This window comes from Jaculus jaculus, chromosome 5 (assembly GCF_020740685.1).
Source record: "Jaculus jaculus isolate mJacJac1 chromosome 5, mJacJac1.mat.Y.cur, whole genome shotgun sequence".
NCBI lineage: Eukaryota > Metazoa > Chordata > Mammalia > Rodentia > Dipodidae > Jaculus > Jaculus jaculus.
In genome coordinates this window covers 163324328-163352161 of record NC_059106.1, presented here as the reverse complement: position 1 = coordinate 163352161, position 27834 = coordinate 163324328, and the positions used below count along the sequence as shown (strand labels likewise).

At 42.4% G+C, this 27834-nt stretch overlaps 1 protein-coding gene across 3 annotated transcripts in view; it reads left to right on the top strand.

The window, feature by feature from the left end:
• The window catches only part of Brwd1 (bromodomain and WD repeat domain containing 1), a 134054-nt gene that overhangs the window by 104549 nt on the left and 1671 nt on the right, over positions 1-27834 (top strand). Inside the window, exons 36-40 of one of the 3 annotated variants that reach the window (XM_045149804.1) lie at positions 436-602; positions 4612-4838; positions 7399-7566; positions 7841-8716; positions 9806-10714. In XM_045149804.1, the coding sequence (XP_045005739.1) occupies positions 436-602; positions 4612-4838; positions 7399-7566; positions 7841-8716; positions 9806-10714 (2347 nt within the window). Of the gene's footprint in view, positions 1-435; positions 603-4611; positions 4839-7398; positions 7567-7840; positions 8717-9805; positions 12109-27834 lie in introns of those variants that run through there. The other 2 variants (XM_045149806.1, XM_045149805.1) reach the window with 2 other exon arrangements.

The following is a 27834-nucleotide window of genomic DNA, read 5'->3' as shown; positions in this document are numbered from 1 at the left end:
GGGATTAAAGGCGTGCACCACCATGCCTAGCTAGCTTTCTTCTTTTTATTCCCTCTGAGGTATGGTCTCACTCTGGCCCAGGCTGACCTGTTTTACTGCCTAAGTTACAGCTTTAGAACCAGTTATTTCCAAATTAGCTTTCGAAGTGTGTATTTTGGGTCCTGAACATGCTGATGTTAAAATGGGGGGAAATTATCTGAAGATATTGACATATAAACTGAAGTCCTGGATTCTAGGTCCTGGAGAATTGTGCTCATTGAGAAGTACGCGTTTGGTAATTCCTCCTTGTCTGTTGATGTTGTTGCACTAGTAGTTTGGAAATAGATAAGCCTTACTTATATGTAGTGGCCTTTTTGCACATAGTCTAGTAGCTATAATTAAAGCATGATGTAAAGGATAATTCGTAATTCTAGTTTTGCTTTTTTATCCTTACAGATTTACAGTATGACGTTGAGACTGTCTGCCTTATTTGAAGAAAAAATGAAGAAAATCTCTTCTGATTTTAAAATTGGTCAAAAATTCAATGAAAAACTTCGACGAAGCCAGAGATGCAAGCAAAAGCAAAATTGTAATGGTAACATTCAGGCTAACCAAAGCATAAGGTGAGTTGGTTATGACAGACTTGGTGTGTAATTGATTCACTTTGTGTGTGTGTGTGTCCGCACGCTCGCTATGCACGCACATACGTGTGCAGATGCAGCACTGTGCTCGAGCATGCAGGTCGGCAGAGACCCACGTGCAGTGTTGGGTGTTGCCCTCCACCACTCACCTGCACACTTGCCTGAGACGGAGCCTGTCGTTGATGTTGGAGCTTGATTCCAGGGTCTGCTTGCCACAGATCTGAGGTTACAGACGTGTGGTTTTGCTTAGCTAGTTGCATGGGTGTTCATAAAAGTCTAGTAAAAGGGTTGTTTTGTTTTGTTTGTGAGAAGTTCCTCACGTATCCCAGGCTAATCTTGAACTTGATACGTAGCTGAGGATGACTTTAAAGTTCTAAAGTTCTTGACCTCCTACTTCCATTCCCCAGTTCTGGCACCACAGGGATGAGCCTCCATGCTTGACTCTAGCCTTAGATTTGCTTTTTAAGGTAGGGTCTCTCTCTAACCTGGGCTGACCTGGAACTCAACCTGTAGTCCCAGGCTGGCCTCAAACTCACAGCTGTATCTTCTTACCTCGGCCTCTGCCAAGTGGTAGGATCAAAGGCATGCGACACCACGCATAGCTAGCCTTTAATCTCAGCACTCAGGAGGCAGAGGTAGAGGGTTATCTGTGAGATAGAGGCCAGCCCGAAACTACATAGTGAGTTCTAGGTCAGATTGGACTACGGAGAGATTCTATTTCAAAAAACAACCCCCACCCCCCAAAAAACCAGCCACCAAAAAAGAAATGGATTTTTCAGTTTAAAAGAGTAGAATGATGAATGTTTATCAGATTTACCATACCTCATAAGAATGAGGATCAGCCGGGCGTGGTGGCACACACCTTTAATCCCAGCACTCAGAAGGCAGAGGTAGGAGGATCACTCTGAGTTGGAGGCCATCCTGAGACTACATAGTGAATTCAGGTCAGCCTGGACCAGAGTGAGACTCTACCTCTAAAAGCCAAAAACAAAAAACAAACCAGCGAGGATTAGTTGTTGTAGCAGTTACTTTTTTGCTTGGACAGATGTAGCTAATGTAAGGAAAGGCTTCATTTCTGTGTTTGGTTCTGAGGGAAGTTTTTTCACGATGGGGAAAGCATGACTAGAGCAGATGGTCGGCTGTCTCACACATCACGTCAGCTGGGAGTATCTACCTAGAGTGAGCCAGCCCGCACCGACTCCCAGCTGCAACTTCTCCTTGTTCGTGGGGTATTGGGATCAGATGCACATAGCATTTTGCATCTGGGTTTATTTGGGTGCTTGGGAATTGAACCCAGGCTGTCAGGGTTTGCAAGGAAGCAGCTTTAACCACTGAGCCATTTCCTGAGCTGCCCCTCCCCCCTTTAATACTTCTTTTCTAGAAGTGTAATGAAGGATTGGCATGAAAAGGAAAGGGAACATTCACTTTTAAGGATTACAACTCTGCTTTTGAGAAGCTTAAAAAGAAGTACCTTTTTCAATTTGTGGTTACTCACTGGCCCTTCTTTGATGATAACAGCAATTAAAATTTTGATGTAAAAAGCTGGGGTAAGAGTTGGAGAGATGGCTTAGAGGTTAAACGCTTGCCTGTGATGCCTAAGGACCCCGGTTCAAGGCTCAATTCCCCAGGACCCATGTTAGCCAGATGCACAAGGGGGCGCACACGTCTGGAGTTTGTTTGCAGTGGTTGGAGGCCCTGGCACACCCATTCTCTCTCTCTCTCTCTCTCTATCTGCCTCTTTCTCTCATCTGTCACTCTCAAATAAAAAATGAACAACAGCAACAACAAAAAAGTTGGGGAAAATTTGCTATTAAGAGCTCAGTGATTAAAGGTGGTTCCTTGCAAAGTCTGACAGCCTGGGTTCAGTTTCCCAGTTATCATGTAAAACAAGGTGGAAAAATTTGGCATGTCTGGGATTTGTTTGCAGCAACAAGTGACCCTATGATGTCTATACACACACAACAAGATATTTAAAAATACAGTGGTGGCACATGCCTTATAATCCCAGCACTCGGGAGGTAGAGGTGGGAGGAACGCCAAGAGTTCGAGGCCACCCTGAGACTCCATAGTGAATTCCAGCTTGAGCCAGAGTGAGACACTACCTCAAAAAACAAAAACAAACAAAAATTATTACAAAAGCTTGGATTTTCCTTATCTTGGTATAAATGAATGTTTTAGAGAGTTGTGATTATCTTTAAGAATGTATTAAAGACTCATTAAAAAGACTCATTTTGGGCTGGAGGGATGGCTTTAGCAGTTAAACACTTGCCTGTGAAGCCTAAGGACCCCAGTTCGAGGCTCGATTCCCCAGGACCCATGTTAGCCAGATGCACAAGGGGGCACATGTTTCTGGAGTTCATTTGCAGTGGTTGGAGGCCGTGGTGTGCCCATTCTCTCTCTCTCTGTCACTTTCAAATAAATAAATAAAAATAAGCAAAAAAATAAATAAAATAAACTTTAAGGAAAATAAAATAATCTGTATTTGATTATTTTTGAGATTTGTAATTTGCCTTAAACTTCACTCTCCTCTCCATAATCCCTGGTTCACAAACTAGCCATGAGGGTAAATGGATGTTTAGGCATAATAGTTTGCCTTGGGAAAATATTAGTTTGTTTTGAACTCTTTAAAATTTCTTTTTGTTGTTTTGGTTTGCACTCTTTCATAAAGTCTTTAAAAGCATGGAAGAGGGGCTGGAGAGATGGGCTTAGTGGTTAAGGCGCTTACCTGAGAAGCCTAAAGACCTAGGTTTGACTCCCCAAAACCTATGTAAGTCAGATGCACTAGGTGGCGCATGCGTCTAGAGTTTGCAGTGGCTAAAGGCCTTGGCATGCCCATTCTCTCTTGTCTGCCTTTTTCTGTCAAATAAATAAATAAAATTTATTTTAAAAAATGGATCTTGTATATTTGCAAATTCATAATATAAGTAAATGCCTGCTTTGGTGTAAATGTTGACTCTTCCCATTAATTCACAGAACCTTAAAGTACGCGGTAGGGAATTTCTTGGATCTTTTGCTAATTATTTCAAATTTAAAAAGAACTTTTTATTGTATATTTTATTAATTTTAGAGAGATATAATGGGTGTACCCTCTGACCACTGCAAACTCCAGACGCATGCACCACCTTGTGCATCTGGCTTACGTGAGAATTGAACCTTGGTCCATATGCTTTGCAGGCAAGTGTGTTAACCACTAAGCCATCTCTCCAGCCTGTCATATGCCAAATTTAAATAAAATGATGTCATTGTATCTTTTCCAGAAAACTATTCTCAGATTAACAAACGATACTTGACAGGCATGGTGTTGTACACCTTTTTAATCCCAGCACTAGGAGGCTGAGGTGGGAAGATTGCTGTTAAATTACGAGGCCAGTCTTCAGACTACATAGTGAATTCCAGATCAGCCTGTGCTAGAGAGAGATCCTACCTAAAAAAAAAAAAAACAACAAACCAACCCCAGGCCTAGAGGGATGGCTTAGCGGTTAAGGCCTTTGCCTGCAACGCCAAAGGATCCCAGTTCAACTCCCCAGGACCCATGTAAGCCAGATGCTCAAGGTGGCACATGCATCTGGAGTTCGTCTGCAGTGGCTAGAGGCCTTGGTGTGCCCATTCTCTCTCTCTCTCAAATAAATAAGTAAAATGTTTATTTAAAAAAAAACCCAAACTGATACTTTTTAGAATTTTTTTAGTTTTTAAAATTTTTTTTTATTTATTTATTGGAGAGAGAGAAACAGAGACAGAGAGGGAGAGTGAGAATGGGCACACCAGGGCCTCCAGCCATTGCAAACAAACTCCAGACGCATGTGCCCCCTTGTGCATCTGGCTTATGGGGGTCCTGGGGAATTGAACCAGCTTTGGCTTTACAGGCAGATGCCTTAACTGCTAAGCTATCTCTCCAGCCTGGCAAACCAATACTTTTTATCTAGATATTCTCTGTACCAGTTACTTTTATGTTTCATTAAGTATTATTTCTTCTATCCATATCTTTGGCCAGAACTATCAAGCAGATGCGATTAAAATCTCGAAGCAAGGTCATTCCCGAGTTGCTGTGTTCTCCTACCCAGTCTACCTCAAGTCTGGCAGCCTGTTCTGCAATCCACAGAACACGTACTGGCATTTCTTCAGCTCTCACTTCTGGCGACTCTTCAGATTCAGCAGGCTCATTGGAAACAACGCCAAGAAACAGAACTTTAATTCTAAGCAATGGGTCTGTGCTATCTGGTGAGAAGGAGAATGTTGTGTCATTCTGTTTTTGAGCACTAAGTTGTGGCACTGCTATTTTCTGTGAGATTAGGAAGATGCAGTGACAACATGGCCTTGATTGAACTGAGAAAAAAACAGAAGTAATAAGTATGGAGCAGTGAGAATTTGTGTATGCATGCAGCTGTGTACACTTCATGCATGTGCTTTGGGAGGAGGTCAGTGGAGAACATCAGATGTCCTCCCTTCATCACTCCTCTGCTTTCTTCTTCGTGACAGTCAGTCTGACTCATTGGGGAGTGTGTGCTTTAGCAATCCCCGGTCATTCCCTAGTCTCTGGAGTTATAGGTGGATGGTAGGGAATTTGAATGTATGTGGTTCCAGGCCCTTCTTTCATGTACAGTAAGTGCACTGAACCATCTCTTCAGCCCTAGAATATTTTTGGTAAGAACTGTTCTTTGTAAGTGGGGTAACCATATTTTATGCAAATTTGAGTTACAGATTTTAAATCATGTGAAATTAACAGTATCAGTAGGGGTGGGGAAGATGGTTCAGCAGTTAAAAGCACTAGCTTGCAAAGTCTGGTAGCCCAGGTTCAATTCCCCAGACCCATTTAAAGCTAGACCCAATGGTGTAGTCGTTGGCATTCCATTTTCAGTGGCAGGGGACCCTAATGTGAGTATGCAAACACACACATGGCAATGATATTTTTTAAAGATGTATTTTTATTTGAGAAAGAGACAGAGAGGGAGGGAGGGAGGGGGAGAGAAAGAGGAGGGGGGGAAACAACGTAAGAGACTGGGCATGCCAGGGCCTCTAATATACACTGCAAACAAACTCTAGACACATGCACCACATTGTGCATCTTGCTTTTTGTGGGTACTGGGGAATTGAACCTGGGTCCTTTGGGTTTGCTAGCAAGTGCCTTAACCACTAAGCTGTCTCTGCAGCCCAACATTTGTTTTTTCTTTTTAAATTTTTTATTTATTTATTTGAGAGCGACAGACACAGAGAGAAAGACAGATAGAGGGAGAGAGAGAGAATGGGCGCGCCAGGGCCTCCAGCCTCTGCAAACGAACTCCAGACGCGTGCGCCCCCTTGTGCATCTGGCTAACGTGGGACCTGGGGAACCGAGCCTCGAACCGGGGTCCTTAGGCTTCACAGGCAAGCGCTTAACCACTAAGCCATCTCTCCAGCCCAGCCCAACATTTTTTTAGAAAAGTACCAATAGTGTAAGTTAAAGCTGGTGACTAGTAAGTTCTAATTCATGAATTTTACTTCCATGTAGGTAGCATACAGTGGTGGAAGGTGAAGCTGTACTAGTGCTGGTAACGGTGGCCTTGGTGTGCTCGCACTTCTGCCCTACCCTGAGCATGTCTTGTTTTGTTTGCTTGTTTGTTTTTGAGGTAGGGTCTCACTCTAACCCAGGCTGACCTGGATTTCTCTGCATAGTTTCAGGGTGGCCTCAAACTCACAGTGATCCTCCTACCTTTGTCTCCTTAGTGCTGGGATTAAAGGTGGGCTCCACCATGCCCAGCTATGCGTGTCTTTTTAAAATATTTTATTTGTATTTATTTGTTAGAGAGAGAGAGAGAGAGAGGGAGAGAGAATGGGCATGCCAGGGCCTCCAGCCACTGCAAAAGTACTACAGACATTTGCACCAACCACCTTGTGCATCTGGATTACGTGGGTATTGGGGAATTGAACCTGGGTCCTTTGGCTCCACAGGCAAAATGCCTTAACCTCATAGCCATCTCCCCAGCCCACTGAATGGTTTGATGACATAACTAACTACATTATCTACTCTAAGGGCTTTCTGCGTGCCATCAAATATTGCATTTAAGTGGTGTTGAAAATGCATCTTTTATTTTATTTTTTGGTTTTTCAAGGTAGGGTCTCACTCTAGCCCAGGCTGACCCGGAATTCACTCTGTAGTCTCAGGGTGGTCTCGAACTCGCGGCAGTCCTCCTACCTCTGCCTCCCGAGTGCTGGGATTAAAGGTGTACGCCACCGCGCCTGGCTGAAAATGCATCTTTAAAAAAAAATTTTTTTTTTTTTTTTTTGAGAGAGAAAGAAGCAGACAGAGAATGGGTACATCAGGGCCTTCAGCCACTACCAATGAACTCCAGATACATGTGCCATCATGTGCATCTGGCTACATGGGTCCTAGGGAATCAAATCTGGGTTCTTTGACTTTGCCGGCAAGCACCTTAACTGCTCAGCCATCTCTCCAGCCCTGATAATACATCTTTAAGTGAGTTGTGAGAAGATGGTGTGGAGAAGGTCAGGCTGATTACATTACATTATCTACTTTGGAGAATAGTAGAAAACAGAATCAAAGAGCTGGAGTATGCATCCACATTTCACCCATTGTCTTGCCTTTGACAGCATAGTTGGATCTTCTGTTGGTTGGGTGAATCAATGCTAAGTTCTCCCGAGTGCTGGGATTAAAGGCGTGTGCTACCATGCCTGGCTTTACCAAGTACATTTTAATGATACGTTTATGAGGTAACAACTTGATTATTATATAGGTACAGCAGGGACTCTCTCTGTTTAACTATTTTTACTTTATTTTTCTTAGAAAGTGAAATGGAAGATTCCTTATCTACCTCTTCATCTTCTTCACCTTCAGATAGTTCTGAAGAAAGCAAAGAAAGTTCAAGGGGTCGTGGGTCCTCTTTGCGTAGTGGTCTCTTCAGAAGCAGTAATTTTAGGATTACCAGAACTAGAGCTGCTCAAAGAAAACCTGGTAAGAGACTGTGAGGATTAATTTAATAATTGAACTATTAACTGAAATAATGGAATGAATTTCTCAACATATGACTAAATGTCTATGAGGTTTTTTTGTTTTGGAAAGGAAATCCATTTTGCCTTTACAAAATAAGGAAAATGACCAAAGTGATAATGTTTTAAAAATGGAGTAACAATTGGTTGTGGTGGTACACAGGAAACTAAGGCATGGGTTTATCTTAAAAAAAAAGTAGAAATAATTAAAGTTTTTTTCTGATTTATTTTATTTCTAGGTTCTGATTCTTTAGAAAATGGGTGTGGCAGAAAAGCTACTCGAAAGAGAGCCTATTTAAGTGATTCTGATACCAATTCCTTAAAAACAGAAGAAATTCTAAAAGCCAGAGCAGGAAATAACCGTAAAGTCCTGCGGAAATGTGCTGCTGTAGCTGCCAATAAAATCAAGCTGATGAGCGATGCTGAGGGCAATTCTAGCTCTGAAAGCGCATGCTCTGCTCGGAAGCTGCCTCACCGCAATGCATCTGCTGTAGCCAGGAAAAAGCTGTTGCACAATTCTGAGGACGACCAGAGTCTCAAGTCAGAAACTGGAGAAGACCTGAAAGGTGAAGGCCTAAGTCCGTTACTGTCTCATGCTCACGCTGCCCAGAGCACTGTCAGGGTGTCTGAAGACACAGATTCCGAATCAGACAGTGATTTAATGCCTGCCCGGAAAAATTGGCATGCTAATGGTGTTACATCCCATCATCCAGTCACTTGTAAAACAAAATCTCTTAAGCTAGAGTCATCTGAGGAAGATTCTAAAAGTCCTGATTCAGATAATGGGCAGAACAAAACTGCTGGCCCCTCCACATCTGGGCAGAAGCTTGAGGCAGAGAGCCTGTCAGAGGAAGCAGACTCTGAACCAGAAAACAGTACATTTCGCAAGAATGCAACCTTCTTTAAGAAAGCTAAGATCTTAAGTGATTCTGAAGACTATGATGAACCAGACACAAAAGATGGTAAATGTGACAAAATGGAAGCAAGCCCTCTTTCTGGAAATTTGAAGTGTGAGCCCGTTGCTGTTCCTCAGGGTTTCTCGGATCAAGGATCTGAAACTGATTTGGATTCAGATGATGGCATAACCAAAGAAAAACCACCCAGCGTCATGAATGGTAATTCAAAGCAGTTCTCCTGTCCATAGCTAGCTCCTGTCTGCACTGTACACAGGTAGCTTTTCCTAGTCACATGCTCATGTGTATGCTCAGTGGTGGGGCTCTACATTCAGTGTTTTTTTGAGGTAGGGTCTCAGTCTGGCCCAGGCTGACTTGGGATTCACTCTGTAGTCTCAGGGTGGCCTTGAACTCTCAGCAATCCTACCTCTGCCTCCTGAGTGCTGGGATCAATGGTATGTACCACCACACCCAGCTTATACTGAGGTTTTACTCATCACAGGTGATCTTGGCTTTAACAAGTTTTTCTACTAAAGATTTCACTTCTAATATTGGTGCTGGGAATACTGTTTTAGAAACGGGGCTTGAGAACAGCAGCGGCAGCACGAGGGAAAGCTACAGTAGTGGCACTTTGAAAGGTATCAGTTGATGGAGAGTCATGCAAATAGAAGCCAATGGAATAGTCACTAAAATGTTTATGTCGGGGAAAAGTTTAATCTTTGTATCTTCTATGAGGAAATAACAGGAATCGATTAAAATTTTTTTTTTTTTTTTTTTTTTTTTTGAGAGAGGGAGAGGGGGAGAGAATGAGTATGCCAGGGCATCCAGCCACTGCAAATGAACCCCAGACACATGCACCACCTTGTGCATCTGGCTTCCTGGGGAATTGAACCTGGGTCCTTTGACTTTGCAGGCAAGTGCCTTAAGTGCTAAGTCATCTCTCCAGAACCCAGGGATCAATTTTTTTTGAAAAGGCAATTAATGCTGAGGTTCAAATCAATGTGACATCTGTGGCATTAGGAGAAATTTCATTGAACTGTAGATTTCAAGGAGTTGTTTCACATACACAGCACTGGCCAGCTGAATTTATCATGCATTCATGGTAACACAGTTTACAGACCGCAGGATGCTGTATGATGTTGCACTTGGGACTGGTGCCAAGTCCAGAATAGCCACTTGTAGAACATTACAAGTTTCCTTGCTGTCTACCTTGCTTAGTTAAGAGTTCTGCTTGAAGGTTTTTCAGATGTTGAAAGAATCACCTTTAGAATTACTCTTCTCAGAGATTAAAACATATTCTCTAATTTTCAGATTCTGCATTACAAGACAGTGGACAAAACAAAAAACCTCCCAGGAAGAGGGTATGTTCCAGTGACTCAGAAAGTAATTTAAATGTGATTAAGAGATCATCAAAAGCCAAAACAGGTCTCCTGAGGCACACTCGAAGCAGGGCGGACGTGGCTGCCAATAAAATAAAGCTCACGAGTGATGGGGAAGATGAGAGTTCAGCGAGAGTATGCACTAGAAGCAGAAGTAGAGGGACCAAGGCCCTCCGTTTGGTTTGTCCTGCTGCGAAAACGGCACGGAATGATGGTGCTAAACATGCCAGCTGTGATACGCCAAATGAGCAGCAGGCTTGCTCAGGCCAGCCACCAGAACCTGACTCAGAAGGAAGCTCAAGACACACTAGTCAGTCAAATGAAGACTCAGATTCTGAAAGCATTTCAAATTTAGAATGCAAGCATAGGCTCTCTGATAGTCACTACACAAATGTACCTTCAAAAGCAAAAAGTTTCTCTCCTGGGTTTTCAGAAGATTCCAAAAGCCATGTTTCAGGGAGTGAGATTAGTAGTAGCTTTTCTTCTGAGTCAACTTCAGTGCAAAAAGCTACTGTAGAGCCTAACTTTGAAGAACTGAATTACGGTTTACGTAGGTGGAATGTCAAAAGACTCAAAACATATGCCAAGGCTCCTTTTAGTAAGACGAAAGTGATTCATGATCTACAGGCAACAGCAGAGGTGGAAATGAAAAGGAAAAGGTTGTGTCCTGAGTTAGAAAACGTGCAGGCATCTGAAGCAGCTGGGAGCTCACAGTGTGGACCCAACTCCAGTCCCCAGCCATCAGATTTGGGATCGGGAACTGAATCAGATAACAGCGGTACTAACAATACAAAAACCCAAAGGAGGAAAACGAAAGGAAAAACAAAAGTAGTTAGAAAAGGTAAAACTATTACAACTAACATATCTAAAAATGTGGGACGTCCAAGACAAAGCAAACGTCCTAGGTTAAATGTGGATGATAATGACTGGGAGGAATTGGACTATGCAAAGTCTAAAGGAGTTCTTCGACGGTCAAAAATAAAAACAAGAAATCAGGGTAGAAGGACCGTGAGATACCATGATGGGGATGATGACAGAAGCATAGAAAATGGGTTAGAGTTCAATGAGTGCACCTTATGACCTTGAGGAAAGCCAGTTCATTTAAGTAGGAAATGGACTGCAATTTATGGTGAAAGGTGGCCAATGAAATTATTTTTTGTCTTACAATTCAGGGAATATATTTATATTTTTCTATGAAAAGTTATGAATGTGACTAAATCATGACTGTTATTTTTATTTGCACTTGCTGGTTTTTGTAGCAGCATTCAGCATAGGTGCCAAATATGCTTCGTTTTGGGGGCAGATGTACTTTTGACAGTATTTGACTACATAAAGTAAGAGTTTAAGATGTGCTAAACACTAGACATTGTGGTTATCCAACCAGTGAGCATTACTTTCATAGTAGCAAGTGTCCAGAGGTGGTAGCTTCTGTAGAATCCCTGCCATATAGAAAGAGCAGTTTCACGTAACCTATGTTTACAGATTCATCATATTTTGTGCATACTGACATAATCATGGGAAGTGTAACCATGGTTAGTAGGCAAGGTACCTACCACTCTTTTTTAAGCCCTTTCCCTGAAGACTTGAGTAGAATACGTTATACATTTGGTTATTTTCACTGAAATGGTTTAATTTTCTTTCTAAATGCTGTTGGGCCTCTTCTTTTTGAAGAAAACATCATTTTCATTTTTATAAACTTGAATTTATAAAGTGCTGATAAATTATTTTTAATGTTTTGAGTGCATATTTTAAAGTAAAGAGTATAGTTGTATTATTTTCTTTAAATTGTGCACTAAGAAAATGTTACAACACATAATGTGTCTTGTCCACTATCTCCTACTTTTCATTGTAAGGGATTCACTAAAATCCTACTTTATAATCTTCCTCTGAAATAGAGAGGTTTGTGTGCCTTAGATTTAGGTAGTGTGTTCTTTAATACGTGTGCAGGGCTGAGAGTATTTAAGTTATATGTAGAGTTCCCTTTGTAGGAAAATTGTAGAGTTGAATTAAGAGTGCAATTGCAAATCTATGTAGAAAAATAGTTAAAACATTCTCAATCTCTGAGCTCACTGCTACCAGGTGAAATCTTAAGCATTCTTTGCTCGACAAGTGTACCTTTTTACCAGTGATCTCTAATCTAAGAAACTACTGTGTTCTGTGGGAAATAATTTTGACATCCATTTGGAAAACTACCATGTCATCCCAGATACCATAGAAACTTATTTTCTAGTCAAATACTTTTCCTTAATGGTTCTATCCTAAACATTGTAGGGGGCCATTCCTACCAAGTTTCTCACTAAAATGGTTTACATTAGCAGTTAAATATGTTGCAGAATCCACATTGTTAAGTCCTTTGTTGGCCATAGTTGTGTTTGTTTCAGACACAATCCTTTTATCTTGTTCCTTGAGGTAGTGGGTAAGGAAAAACATCTAAATGTTGTTTGAGAATGTTCTGAAGTATGTTTGTGCTTTTTTTTTTTTTAAATTTAAGTGTTCCCTATTTCATTGGACATGGTAGGAAATACTTTTTCTATTGTACCACAAAGGGTAGGGTGATTTTGGACATTGTTGACTGAGATAGGTGGATTACCTACCTCTCAGTTGGTTTAGAGAGCTCTCTCACAGCACATGGTGAAAGATCAAATGCTTTTCTTAGAGCCCTTGCTAAGTGTATTGTGGACCGATTGACTGTAGAGTATCAGGCCCATCCATTTACTTACTCTTCTCAGGGTTGTAACTCCATGTTTTTTATCATCATCAGTGAAAAGACACCAAAAATCTATCAATAAATGAGGTACATCAACAAGTATGTACGTTCTTTTAGAGAAGCAATACTTTTGTCAGCTTGGGCTTCATTAACAGAACTTTGTTGTTCTTTGGACTGAACAAACCGGTCAGTGGTTGATTGGCCAATCAATTACTAGTATGTTTTTTTGTTTTTTTTTTTTCCTGCTTCAAAATAGTTGGATTCTTTTTCGGAAGCAACATTTTGATTTAACCAGATTTGGTTTCATCAGATAAAAACAAGAATGGGCCTGGTTTACAATGGTGGCTTCTGAACTTGTGAAGGAAAGCTAAGGGCTTATGGAGAAAGCATTTTTTGGTAGGCTTTTGTTTTGTTTTGGTGCTATTCCTTTGAATATGTGACACACTCCTAAGTACCATTAAGGATAAATTACTAGCTAAAATGTTTACATTGAGCACTAGAATGTGTTTGACTTTTTTTTTTCTACTTTATGCAAAATGCGCAGGGATCTAATGCACAGATGTACTTTAATGTTTAGGATCAGTCTGTATTTTTCTTGAGGAAAAAGACAGTTACAAGGTGAATGTGAACTGGTCCAGAACTAAGTGCTGTAGCTGTCCATTGCACTTGAAGTATTTAGTAGCATATGTTAAAAAATACTGCCCCCCCCAATTCTGGTGTGTATGTCCAAAGTCCTATGATTTTATTCATTTGATGTTTTTTTTTAAGGTTTGAAATATTTAGGTTTGATATTTTTTTTTACTACTTTCAAGATTATTACCAAGCATATTAAGAAAAAGATTTCAAACATTTAAAAAGTGAGATTAAAAAAAATGAGATTTAAAAGGTATTTTTTCCCTATATCCTACTTTCTTAAAAATGGTGTACTGACAATGTGTAGTAATTTATGAATAAAAAATTATTCCATTTACAGATTAGAGGAATTTTTTAATGGAAAATCTGTTCAATTTTTTTTTTTTTTTTATGGTAGTGTACTCCATGGAAAGAATGACAAGTGGTCATAGTCAGCTTTCAAGTTTCTGCTATATAATAGGAAATCGGTTTTGAATAAGAGAATGCTTTTAAGGAAAGGCACTTCAAAACCCAGAGTTAATAATGCAAAAAGAAGTTATAAAACAGGCCTCTAACAACACCGCCTGAGGGCATCTCAATGCAAGCAGAGTTATGGCTAGACCTTTTACAGTTTTGAGCAAAATATTCTTAGTTTTAGTACAACATTGTGTATGTACCACATTCTCAGTCCCTCTTCTAGCCTGGCTTCCTTTAAAAAAAAAAAAAAACAGTCACAGAATTTACAAACTTTACTATCTGCCATTAAAAGCTAAACTGGATTTTCATCTTCACTGTCAGTTCAAATTGAATTTGTATCAACTGAAAAAAATTAAGAGGTCTGTATATTAGAATGCAAAAACACTGTTAAAGATGCATGTAATATTTTTTGTTCCACTCCACTGTATTGATTTTCCTAGTAACTTTCAAATAGTTCAATGTTGATCTTTTTGCTTTGTTCTTTTATAGCTGATGAGCAGCTTATTCCCTTTATCAACATTTAGTCAGTATACTGACTTTATCAAGACTCTTACAGAAATATAGTTCAGTGTGATGGAACACAAGGAAAATCTTGTGAAAGAACTTACCCTGTTACTGTTTAAGTTATAACCCTCAACTTCTACTGTGGATATCAGGGAATTAATAAAGCATAAACCCTAAGAAAATTCTAATTTAGCAATTTAAGTCTGTCTCCTATCCTAGAATTTGGGAATGTTATGGGGTCTGGTGTTGTACAAGTAAGACCAACTCATGGAGTACAAGGCAAAGTTTTATTGGGCAAGAGCTGATGCATCAGGACTGTACCCTCGAAGTGATTGGGGAGTCAGCTTTTATTGTAGAAAACCAGAAGTTATTAGTTACAAAAGCAAAACCATAAAATAGTTTTAAACAAAAGAGTCACGGTACATCACATCAGGGACATTTTGTATGGTATAGATAAAAGGAAGTGCCTGTGTACAAGTAAGGCTTGTGGTCATGATCCTCAGAACTTTCTTATCAAGAGAATTAGCTTGGGTAGTCATCCCCATTGTGTGTACCCTGAAGGCAAGGGTCGCACAGAAGAGTGTTTAATGTGGTATACTGTTTGTCCCTTTACATTTCCCTCTCTGATATGGCACAAGGTCATATCTTTGAAGAACAGTGTCTGGGGTTTGTCTTCAGTTAAGAGGGTATACTGAGTCCACAATACCATGAGCTCAACAGAACTTACCTATTTCTAATACACCCAGCTAAAGCATTGCATTAATGATGTAAAGTCCTATGGTAAGGCCTAAGAGCAGTAGGATCAGAGCACCAGCAATAGCAGAGGTGAGGATAGTTATGGATGCGTGGAGACCAATCATTAGTGGCTTATCTCTCAAGTGTTCTTTTCTTGATATTCTCTCTGACTAAAGCCAGTGTTATTTCAAATTTTTCCCAAAGGATTGGCATAAAAGCCCAAGTTTCACCTAAAGCCATACATAGGCCCCCTTATTTTGTAAAAGGTGCATCTAATCCATCTCTATGTCATAGCACTACTTCTGCTAACCAATCGGCTTGTCCCGGGTGGCTCATGGGACTTTCCAAGTATCCTAAGTCCCGGTCTGTTTGTTCACTAAGCAGTCTAGATTTTTGTCTCCTATCACCAGAGAGGCAGTGCCTAATGCAGTCAACTCTGCAATTTCAGCCCCTACTGGTAAGGGCACTGGAATTGGAGCACCTCCTTTGACCCTTTTTGGCAGAGTAGTAAACATATCCATGTGTTCCCTGCCAGGTAGCACATACAAGTGTTATGCCCAGTTCTTGGCGCCCCAGTGACCACCAAGGAGAACCAGACACATAAGCAAAGGCAAGGAGCTTTATTTCGGGCTTAAGCTCGGACTCTTGACTTCACCAACACAGTGGATCTGTACAAGAGCCCCAAGTAGCAGGAGGGCAGGGTTGTTATAGGGATTTGAATAAAGAAATGGGCAGGTACGTGACTGGTTGGTTTGAACAGTAATTGTACTTGTATTCTTTTGATTGGCCTTAAGATGTTGGTGGGCGCAGGCTAGGGGAATTCCAGGCAGATTAGGTAACCTTCATTGTGATTGGCTAAGGCAAGCAGCAGTAACATTTGTATGCTTTTGATTGGCTAGGGAAGAGAGGCAGAAGGGACAAGTGTTGGTCAAGTCTCAGGCCTGCCCTGAACATGTCTAGGGGCTGACTCAGGCCCTTGGGTAGATATCGTTCCTGAACATATGTCAGTGCAGTTGGCCTCTGCTTTAAGCGCGAATGTGAAACTTAGGGCCTAGCCAGGGTAGCACCCTAACAAAGTCTTTCACGACATCACTCTGGTTCTTGGGTCCTTCATTCCCCCCACTGTATGTACCTAAGGGGAGCTAATCTTGGGTTCCAGGGGAAGGTACTGAATTCTCAAGACCATCAGTTGAACACTGTTGACACATTGTCGGACAAACACAATTAAGCCAGTTAAAAATGCAAGGTCCCACTTTTAGCAATAAAAGCAGAATAATCAATGGTCCAATTGAGGCAGAGAGTAGAGTAGTAAGCCAGGGGGAATGGCTAAAAAGGGACTCAAACCAGCCCTGGGAGGCTTCTCTTTCTTTCTCTTTGCTAGTCCTTCTCAGACCTTAGTCGTAACCTCTTAATGATCTACATAGAAGCAACATTCTCCTAGGCTGCCGCAAGATTAAGTTGAGCTCTCATCTCTTCTGCAGTACAACTTCAGCTAGGGAGGTGAGAGACTCTTATAGATGGTTAATCGAGCTTTCGAGTCTTTCTATGTCCACGTCGATGGCTGCCCATAAACTGGAATAATAGTTTTCTTGAGTTAGTAAGGCTGTCATTCCCTGTAACAGCTAGACTAGCTCCTAACAGGATAGTCAAGGTGAGGGCTGTGATGGCCTCTCATTTATTGATCCTTGTAGGGGGTTGGGGCAGCCCTAATTTGGTGTACAGCTCATTCTCAGTATGGTAGAGGAGTCTGGGGATTAGTCTTAACAGTACACAGAACCCATGGGATCTGTTAAGTGCCTCATAGTGAACACATAGGGTTAGTCCCGTAGAGCATGCCCACCACATATCTAAAGTGGGGATCAGATAGATATATTGAAGTATCTAGTCCCTTCAAGGGCTGGGTTGTCAAACAGAAATGTTGCTGGGCGATAGGTACCTCTCCTACACATAGTCCCTGTCCTGTGACGGAGGCTAGGGTCAGTTGGGCCTTCTGCTGCCATCTACAATAGAGTAATTCTTAGCAGCAGGGTAGGTGTTGTTACCTGCAATCCTTTCATAACATGGGAGGGGGGCAGTGTTGTAGCAGAGCCAACAGGCCATGGTCAGTTGTGGTTGGGTGGCATTTAAGACCATGAAGGAGTGATTAAGAAGGGTGAGAAGAGGGTTATCTAGTTCAGGTGTCAATGGGGGTGCTGGGTCGAGGACTAAGGGTCCTTCCTGGTATTGGGGTAGGGCCAGGGGTAAGGGCTGATTTTGGCTGTGGCAGTGCCAGGATCTTGTTTGGACCTATGGGTGACACTTTAGGGTACGATACCTGCAGCCGAATACCCAATAACCCCACCTGGGTCACTGGGGGTCAGATGGTTCTTGTCATAAATTCTTATTTCCCAAGTTAGTCCCTGTAACCACCTCTGGTCATGTTTTCCCTTATCAGTGAATGATACCTTGGTTGGGTTACAGTGTCTATCAGTCCGGGTCCATGGGACATATTGTGCCCCACCCAAGGAGATGACGACTGACCCTCTATCAGGTTCTTTCTTACAGGTGGGGATGGAGGCCCTGGTTATTGACAATAAGTCATCTTTCTTTGGGGCTGTCCACCAGATATGTCCTGTGGATACACAGTCCCATGCCCCACAATAGTATTTATCTGCCCCTCCATGTTTCTGACGATGTGTATTCCCTCCAGTGTATCCAGGGCATGCATAGAAATGATACTTTTGAGTTACTGAGTCGTACCATGGCAGCTTGAGGAAAGTGGCTACATCAAAATATAAATCTGGGAACCAGGTCCAAAGGGAGTAGTAGGTGCCGGTGGTAGAATTTAGGATCTACTGAGTAGCCAGGTTATAGACCTCACAAGTCAGATTTAAAGGAACATGAGGATTGGCATTAAGGGTTATGGTCAGGGAGAGAGAGAAAGCCAAAGAGACAACCCATGAGACTACTCGTGTCAATGGTGAAGCCGAAGCCGTCGCTTGAGTGGGGTACTGTGTTCCTGGTCGATTTTCCATTGTGGCTCATAGCCCTCAGGTTGAGCCATGGGATCTGCCAATCGAACGTGGGTATGATGAATCCAAGTGGCAATTCCATCCACAGCAGTAGGTGTGGCTAGGATGATGATGTAGGGTCCTTTCCAGCAAGGTTCAAGCGTCTCACGATGGTGGCGGCGAACAAACACCCAGTCTCCCGGAATGTAACCATGAGTTGGCAGGGGAGGTCAGGTCTCATATATGGCCTTCAGTCATGGTCATACCTTTTTATGAGTTCTAGCAAGAGATTGAAGAAACTCATGCAACTGTTGATTATTAAATTCAGGAATCAACTCTGCTTTTAAGTCAGGCAGAATTGGGGGTGGTCTCCCAAACGTTATTTCATAGAGTGTTATGCCTATCATGTAGGGTGTATTTCGCACCCTGTAGAGGGCAAAGGGGAGGAGAGATACCCAGTCTCTGCTGGTCTCCATGGTTAATTTAATAAGGGTCTCCTTTAGAGTCTATAAGTACAATGTAATTTCCAATTCACCCCCAAAATGTTAACTTCCAGTGTTACCTGAGAGATGAAGGCTGGTACATTGTCTGAGCTCAAAAGAGCAAGCATTCCATACCTAGGAAGGATGTCCTCTAGGGTCTTCTTAGTTGCCACCTGAGCTGTCTCCTGTTTGGTAGGAAGAGCTTCTGTCCATCCTGGAAAAGTATCTACAAAAACTAAAAAGATATCTGTAACCATTTTTACCAGGTTTTACCTCAGTGAAGTCCAATTCCCAATGTGCTCCAGGATTGGAACCTCGCAGGCAGGTTCCATCTCCTTTAGGACTGTCTGTATTAGTCATTTTGCACCGTAGACATGTACTGGCAATTTCTTCAATTTCAGATCTTAAATTGAGTGTTTTAAGGTGTTGTGCCTTATCAGTTCTTTGGTCTGTTTTGTGACCAGATGTGTAGACCAGTACAGATGTTGGAGAAGTTGCTGGGCTAGGTGTGTGGAAAGGATCAATTTATCATCCCCACTTTTAATCCACCCCCATTGCCCTCTAGTGTTAAAGGCAATTTACTAACCAGTTTGGTGTTCTCCTTTGAATATCCCAGAGTATCTGGTAAAGTTGAAGGTCCTGGGTCCAGGAGTAGTGTCAATACCAGTCCAGTATCTAGGGCAGCCCTCTTAGCAACCTCATCTGCCCTCCTATTTCCCCCTGGCCACTGGAGTATCAATTCTTTGGTGACATGGGCAATCCATAATGGCCAGTGTAGGGGGCAACCATAAGGCAGCCAACAAGTCCAAATTTTGCTCTTTTTTTTTTTTTTTTTTGGTTTTTCGAGGTAGGGTCTCACTCTGGCTCAGGCTGACCTGGAATTCACTATGTAGTCTCAGGGTGGCCTCGAACTCTCGGAGATCCTCCTACCTCTGCCTCCCGAGTGCTGGGATTAAAGGCGTGCGCCACCACACCCAGCTCTGTTCTTTGTTTTTAATAGTCTTTCCTTCAGCTGTAAGGAGTCCTCTTTCTTGGTAAATGGCCCCATGCACATGAGCAGTTGCGAAGGCATAGTGGCAGCCTGTATACACATTTAGCTTTCTGCCTTTGCCCAATTGCAAAGCCTTTGTCAGAGCAATAAGTTCTGGCTGTTGTGCAGAAGTTTCTTTAGGTAGTGCTGCCACCCAGGCAGTTTCTGTTTCAGTTACTACAGCCGCCCCCGTGCCCCTTTGTCCACCCTTCATGAAGCTGCTGCCATCCATGTGCCAAGTAGCCTCAGCAACTGGTAGAGGTTGATCGGTGAGATCTTCGACGTTGTAGACTTGGCTCAGGATGTCAGTGCAGTCATGGAGGGGTCCCTCCAGGTCAGGATCTGGTAACAAGGTAGCGGCATTTAGGGCTGCACTTGGGAAGAATTGTATCTGAGGCGGGTTTAAAAGCAGGCTTTGGTAATGAGTTATGTGGGCATTACTTATCCATCAATCAGGGGGTTGTTTGAGAACTCCCTCTATGGTGTGGGGAGTGACCACCTGAAGTTCCTGCCCTAATGTTAATTTATTGGCATATTTTATCAGCTGGTCTGTTACTGCTGTTATCCTTAGACATGGTGGCCATCCTGCTGCTACAGGACCCAGTTTTTTTTTTTTTTTTTTTTTTGATAAGTAAGCACCTGGCCGATTCCACGGTCCTAAGGTTTGAGTTAAAACTCCTTTGACTATTCCCTTCCTTTTGTCCACATAGAGGCGCCAGGGCTTGTTAATGTCCAGTAGTGCCAGTGCAGGTGCAGTCAATAGCACTTGTTTTGTTTTATTGAATGCTTGATCCTGGGCTGGCATCCATTGGAAGGTATCCCTTCTTTGGTCAGTTGATATAGAGGGTTAGACTTCTCAAAGCTGGGGACCCACAAGCGACAAACCCCCGCGTGTCCCAAGAACTCACGCACTGCTCTGCGAGCAGTAGGAGTTGGTATACCTAATACAGTCTTTCCTAGCTTGAGACAGCCATCTGTGTCCATCCTCAAGAACATATCCCAGGTACGTTACTTCTCTTAAACAAATGTGGGCCTTTTTGGCAGAAGGTGATACCCTAAGTCTCCCAAAGTTGTTAATACATCCTCTGTACCTGATTGGAAAGCCTGCACTGTTATCTGTGGCTATTAAAATGTCATCATCATATTGTAACAAAGTAACAAAGTCAAATGTGGGTACAGTTGGCGGTACACACCCAGATCTTCATGGAGAGCCTCATCAAACAGGGTAGGCGAGTTTTTGAATCCTTGGGGTAACTGCGTCCAGTTTAACTGTCCATTAAACCCTTGTTCTCGGTCATTGCCATTCAAAGGCAAACAGTGGCTGGCTTTGTGCTGCCAGCGGCAGGTTAAAGAAGGCATCTTTTAAGTCCATAACAGTATACCATACTCTGGAGGGCGTCAAGGAGCTCAAGAGTGTGTAGGGGTTTGGTACCATTGGGTGGATACCCATCACCCATTTGCTTACCTCCCTTAGGTCCTAGATGGGCCTGTAATCTCTGATACGTGGTTTCTTCACTGGTAAGAGTGGAGTGATCCATGTGGAATGGCAGAGGATGAGCACTCCAAGTTCTTGGAGTTGCCCAATATGGGGGGTTATTTCCATGCAGGCTTCTCTTGACATGGGCATTGTCTCACCCTGTTGGAGGTTGCCCCGGGCTTTAATTCCACCCAGATGGGTGAGCAATGGGAGGCCAGTCCCATTGCTCCTGTCTCTGTCCAGGCCCCAGGGAACTTTTGTAACCATTCAGCAATGTCCATCATGGGGCATGGTAATTGGTGGAGTCTATATTCATCCTCTAGTTGCATAGTTAATATTTGCACCGGGTGCCCATTTCTAATGGTAAGACGAGGCCCATCTGGGTCAAAAGAAGTTTGAGCTCCTATTTTGGTTAATAAATCTCTCCCCAATAAAGGGTAGGGGCATTCAGGTATGACCATGAAGGAGTGGGATACCTGGCCCATGCTGAGGTCCACTCTTCTTTGGGTAGTCCATGAATACTGGTTCATACCATGGCTCCTTGCACCCAGGACTTTTTGTCTGACAGTTTCCCTTCGGGCTTTGTCAGCACTGAATGTTGTGCCCCAGTATCTAGTAAAAAGGTAATAGGCGTCCCCTCCACTCTTACAGTCATCTTGGGTTCAGGGAGGGAATCCGAACCCTGTCTCCCTCAGAGATGTTTTCTGAGGAGGCTTTTTAGGGCACTCTTATCCAGTGTCCCATCTCTTCACAATAAGCACATTGGTTACACTGGAGTTTGGGCCTATCTTGTGGAGGTCTCCTCTTACCTTGCTCTCCCGCAAGTTTCTTGTATTTCTGGCGTTGGGTATCGAAGGGCTCTGCCGTGGCTGCCAGGAGAATCTTGGCCGAATTGCAGGTATTTTTATCATTTGCTGAAGCAATGGCTTGGGCCTGGAGTTCCTTAGGACTCTTATTATTATACCCTCATCCTGCCAGTGCCACTAACTCTTGTACACTCTTATCTGCTGGTCTGTCCAATTTTTGAATTTTTCTCCTAATGTCTGGGGCTGCCTGGTTAACAAAACTAAGGATGACTGCCGTCTTATTTTCTGGAAGCTCTGGATCCATAGGAATATATGTACGATATGCCTCCATGAGTCTTTCCAGAAATACAGCAGGAGTCTCGTCCTTACCTTGCTGCACATCACTAACCTTAGCCAATCAGTGGGTCACCCAGGGGCGGCCCTAAGACACCCCTCCCCACCGTTAGAGTCTGGCGGTACATTTGGAGTCTCTCCTGCTGTCGTGTTGAAATCCCAGTCTGGTCTGGTCAAAAGGAAGGAGGTATCAATGACAGCCTGATTATCAGTGGGATTCCCATCAGCGTCCGGAAACAATTTTCAGGCTTCAGTCTGGATTCTTTCTTCTGTAGTAAAAAGAATGTGTAGCAATTGTTGACAATCATCCCAAGTTGGTAGGTGGGTGAAAATAATAGAATCCAAAAGGTCAGTAAGTCCCTGCAGTTTTTCAGAAAATTTAGGAGTTTTCATTTTCCAATTATAAGGATCACTAGTGGCGAATGGTCGGGAGTGATGTGGCTGATTACTATTTTGGTCTCCCCCCCCCCCATAACCCAGAGGGGGAATACCTTGGCCTCTGGGTCCAGGGCTTGACTCTGAGGAGCCCTACTATGAGTGAGGACTTTATGTGGGTGGAGGTTGGGCTGCTGGTGGGGGCCTTGAGGATGTGGCCCTGCGGGTGGAGACAGGTTTATAGGTGGAGGAGGGTAGGGAGGATGGAAGAGTCATTCTTCCTGCTGTGAGTTCAGGAGTACAGGATATAGAGGAGCAGAGGGGGAAGAAGAGGAGGAATCATCTGGTTTATCTTTCTTCTTAATTGCCATAATAGTGGTGGTCTCCTGTGGAGGGGGAAGAAAAGGTTTAACCCAAGAGGGAGGGTCTTCCACCAGGTCCTGCCAGACCAGAATGTAGGGGATTTGGTCTGGGTGGCCAGGGGTTTCCTGAAAGATGTTTTCCTGGACTCTCCGTATGATTGGTACGTGGAAGGTGCCCTCTAGTGGCCAGCCCACGTTGAAAGTGGGCCATTTACTCCTGCAAAGAGTGATGTTTAATTTTCTTTATTTCTACACTGAGGTTATGAGCCCTAATTTTAACGGCCTGAATGTGGTCCATCAGTAAAGAAGGCGGGGTAGTCTGCATCTGTCCCATCACACAAATAGTAATTCCAACAAATGCAAAGGCAAGGAGCTTTATTTTGGGCTTAAGCTCAGACTCTTGACTTCACCAACACAGTGGATCCGTACAAGAGCCCCCAGTAGCAGGAGGGCAGGGTTGTTATAAGGATTTGAGCAAAGAAATAGGGGCCAGGTACATGATTGGTTGGTTTGAAAAGTAACCATACTTGTAGCGCCCTAATGAAGTCTGTCATGGTGTCACTCTGGTTCTTGGGTCCTTCATTAACTAGACTTGGGGAATAACATGAGTTAGAATACATAATTCTTCCTGGTCTTTGAAAAATTCCAGACTTATACAAGGTGTGAGGCCAACTGTGCAGGCAAATAGGGTAGTGGGTGGACTTTTAGGAAGGGTGTGTTCATTTTCTTCTGGCTTTATTTCCAAGGTCATTTCACAGTATTGTTGAAAAGCGTAGGACTGCAGAGGATAGGTTGAAGACTTGAGACATAGTCCTCTTTCCCTGATGTCCCCCAGGGTTATTATCGGTTTAGGTCCTCCCCAAAGGCATTCTTTTTCTGCCCTGGCACAACTGATTTTCCTTGTCTGTAGTTCTTCCCCTATTGTACTTGTCAGCACTTATTTCTACATAATATGAATGCTTTGGGTTTAAACAGAAACAACAGTCATTAGTTACGTTTGAGTTAGTTGCATTGACAAAGGAGTACATTGTGTCTGGCACAGAGAGGATGGTATTGGGTGTTATTTTTTCTCTGGAAGGGTTCCAACATGCCATTATGGTGTCTCTTGACCCAAGCTGTTACTGGGCAGAAAGGGATGGGGGCAAATAGGGTGTCTGAAGAGCAGCCTTGACTGCCAGAACAATGGATTCGGACTCTGAGGCTTGGATAGAACAAAGAAGCCTTTCACTAGGAAAGTCAGTTATCTGCTCAAGACCCACCTGGGGCAAGGGTTTTCCATATATAATTTCTTTTTGTCCTTTTTTGGTTTTTCGAGGTAGGGTCTCACCCTAGCCCAGGCTGACCTGGAACTCACTATGTAGTCTCAAGGTGGCCTCAAAATCATGGCGATCCACCTACCACTGCCTCCCAAGTGTTGGGAGTACAGGTGTGTGCCACCATGCCCGGTAGCATGGGGCACTTCTATTAACAAAGAGAAGGTGGCTAAAGTGACAGTGACTGCAGCTGCCATAGGCACTCATGCTTACACTTTTGACTTACTCAATGTTCTTTTTAAAAAAAAAACTTTTATTTTTATTTATTTGAGACTGAGAAAGGGAGAGAGAGAGGTAGAGAATGAGTGAGAATGGGTGTGCCAGGGCCTCTAGCCACTGCAAATGAACTCCAGACATATGTGCCACCATGTGCATCTGGCTTGCGTGGGGCCTGGAGAGTTGAACCTGGTTCCTGAGGCTTCATGGCCATGTGCCTTAACTGCTAAGCAAACTCTCGAGCCCTATACACCGATGTTTTGTTTGGGTCTCCATATTCTCCCTGATCAGGAAGACAGGTGACTTACAGGGGCCGGGGGGGCTGCAGTGTAGACGAGTCCTATCATCTCCAGTGGCCTCATGACCTGGGAGCACATGCCAAAATATTGGCTTTTTTTTTTTTTTTTAAAGCTCCAACGATTCCAATTGGCTTTGGCTTCTACATAGCTTATTAATATGCTTAGAAAGGAAGTTATACCAATCTGGATGTATCTACATATATAGAGTACATTTGATTACTGAAATAGATTTAGTTAAATAATTTAAAGTTATTTTGTCCAACCTTCTAAAATTTGGTTGTCTTGTGGCAGTATAAGCCATATCCAAGGCATAGAAAGTAGGAAAATAGCCTTTCAGTATCTAATAGTTATAAATACAGGCAGAACCTGTTATCAGTCTTAAAAACAATACAAATTTCACCAATTAATTTAACCTAGAAATTGTCAGAAAAGGATGAGTAACACAGTATAAAGTCTTAGCACATGTGTTCGAAAACATCTTTGCTTAATCCAGATATCTGTGTGGGTCCCAATTACCCAAGGAACATTGGAAACAGAACCACAGAGCCTAAAATTATTTCTCTCAGATGAGGACCATTGTTTGAGCATGAGCTGTACTCTAAAGTAGGGAATATGTCTTAAGAATTAATTTTGTTATAAGCACTGGACTTGAGATGCCAGAAATGAGTTACTTTACATGTAATAGAGCAGAATCTGGTCATTGTTGAGCCCAAACAGCTAAGCTCTAATACAACCCTTGACAAATCTGTTTTGAAAGAGAAAACACCATTTGGTAACCAATGTGTTTAGTTTAAGTTTGATAGTAATTGATTTTAGGTGTTACATAAATTTTTATTAACAAAACAATTTTATGTTTTACCCATGACTTAAAATTGATAAAGCTTAGGCAAATTATTTCAACATATTTTACCTAACAGGGAGATGAAAGTTATCATTACTATAATTAAATCACTTAAACCTAATTGATTAAACCTAAAGATGACCATTTAATAGAATTAGTATAAATAAAATGGAAGCTATCTTTAAAATTACAATGTTTTTAGATCTAAGTATCTTATTTTTGGAAATGAAATGTTTATATGTGAACCTTTATCTTAAGATTTATTATTTTGGGGCCGGGCGTGGTGGCGCACGCCTTTAATCCCAGCACTTGGGAGGCAGAGGTAGGAGGATTGCCATGAGTTCAAGGCCACCCTGAGATGACAGAGTTAATTCCAGGTCAGCCTGGACCAGAGTGAGACCCTACCTCGAAAAACAAAGAAAAAAAAAAAAAGAAAAAAAAAAGATTTATTATTTTGATTATTTTTATTTTTATTCAATGTTCTTAACTCCACATTATTCTGTATGGACTTCTAAAAACTAGTTTTCTCAAGAATAAAACACTTTATGTGGGCTGGAGAGATGGCTTAGCAGTTAAGCACTTGCCTGTGAAGCCTAAGGACCCTGGTTCGAGGCTCGGTTCCCCAGGTCCCACGTTAGCCAGATGCACAAGGGGGCGCACGCATCTGGAGTTCGTTTGCAGAGGCTGGAAGCCCTGGCATGCCCATTCTCTCTCTCTCCCTCTGTCTTTCTCTCTGTGTTTGTCACTCTCAAATAAATAATAAATTTTAAAAAAATTAAAAAAAATTAAAATACTTTATGTAATTCACCTAAGTTCTTAAAGAGAACTTACAAGTATGTATAAGAGTCCCCTACATGGTCACTGTTTTAGCTGCCTCAGTTCTTTTATTTTTTTTTTTTAATTCTATGAAATTCCCATTTTTACCATCTCTGACTTGATAGAAGACAGTGTTTCACCAAATTGGAGTTGCTGTATATAATTATCCAGTTCTCCCAACTCTGGGAAGTTGAAATTTTCTTTCAAAAGTATTTTTTAAAATGTAGTTTTAGGGTTTTTGTCCTGCAAACTCAACTTATCCTATTTTGTTGAAATAAACCTTAATATGTTGAAGTTGTGCTTACTAGGTTCCTAAGTTGTCAGTTCAAGTACTTGCACCACATTAAAAAACAAAACAAGGGCTGGAGAGATGGCTTAGCGGTTAAGCGCTTGCCTGTGAAGCCTAAGGACCCTGGTTCGAGGCTTGGTTCCCCAGGTCCCACGTTAGCCAGATGCACAAGGGGGCGCACGCATCTGGAGTTCATTTGCAGTGGCTGGAGGTCCTGGCGCGCCCATTCTCTCTCTCTTCCTCTATCTGCCTTTCTCTCTATGTCTGTCGCTCTCAAATAAATAAATAAAAAATGAACAAAAAAAATTAAAAAACAAAACAAAACAAAAAAGCCCCACCAAAAGCCACTCGAAAGATTTCTCAGCAGATAAAGGCACTTGCTTGTAAAGCTCGACAACCCAGGTGTGGTCTCCCCAGCACACATGTAAAGTCAGATGAACAAAGTGGTGTATGCCTCTGGAGTGAGTTTGCAGCTGCAGAAAGCCCTGGCCCACCCATTTGGTCCCTCCTTCTCAAATATATTAAAAAAATCAGAAATTTTTAGTTGTAATACAGGTTTATCCATATTCAGCTAGATATACTGTTGGGACTGAAGAACCAGTTAATTTTTCTCAATGTTAATTAACACAGTTGACTATAAATCTTTATTATGTAGTATGTTTCACCTTAATTTTGCTTTAAATATTTTAAAACACTATGCTTTAGCATACCTCAGCATTTACCCAACATTGATTAAATGTTTAACGATTTAGATACTGGTGATTGGCTGGAGATAGCTTATCATTTAAAATGTTCTAACAGAGGGGTAAAAATGCTGCACTTGTAGGCTCTTCACACAGCCCAACTAAAACCTGTAAGCAGAGCCTGCTGCATGGGGGTAATGCCTGAGCATCAGCTGAGCCACTCATGTGTACAGTGCCTGGTAACTAACTGAACACAACGGGAGTCTGCAGAAGTGATGCTTCAGTGAAGCCCCTGCAATTGCAAAAAGACATTGTGTGTCAAGGTTGCTTTGCGATGTCTTATTGTGGAAAAGCTCTTGGATCTTAGAGAAGACACAACTAAGAGTGTTTTGTAGACTTGAGGTGGGGTCTGAAGGTGAAGAACTTGTCCTCACTGAGAACATGCCAACCCACAGGAAGCAGTGTTTACCTGTCATCTTGTGGCCCATAGTTACATTGATAGGACAGTCTAAGGCAAATTGGCCAGGATAAGCGTGGGCAGTGCTTGACCTCAAAGCCCTTGTATTCTAGGATGTAAGCACAAAGAGGTATTGCCAAGGCCTCCAAAAGTCTAG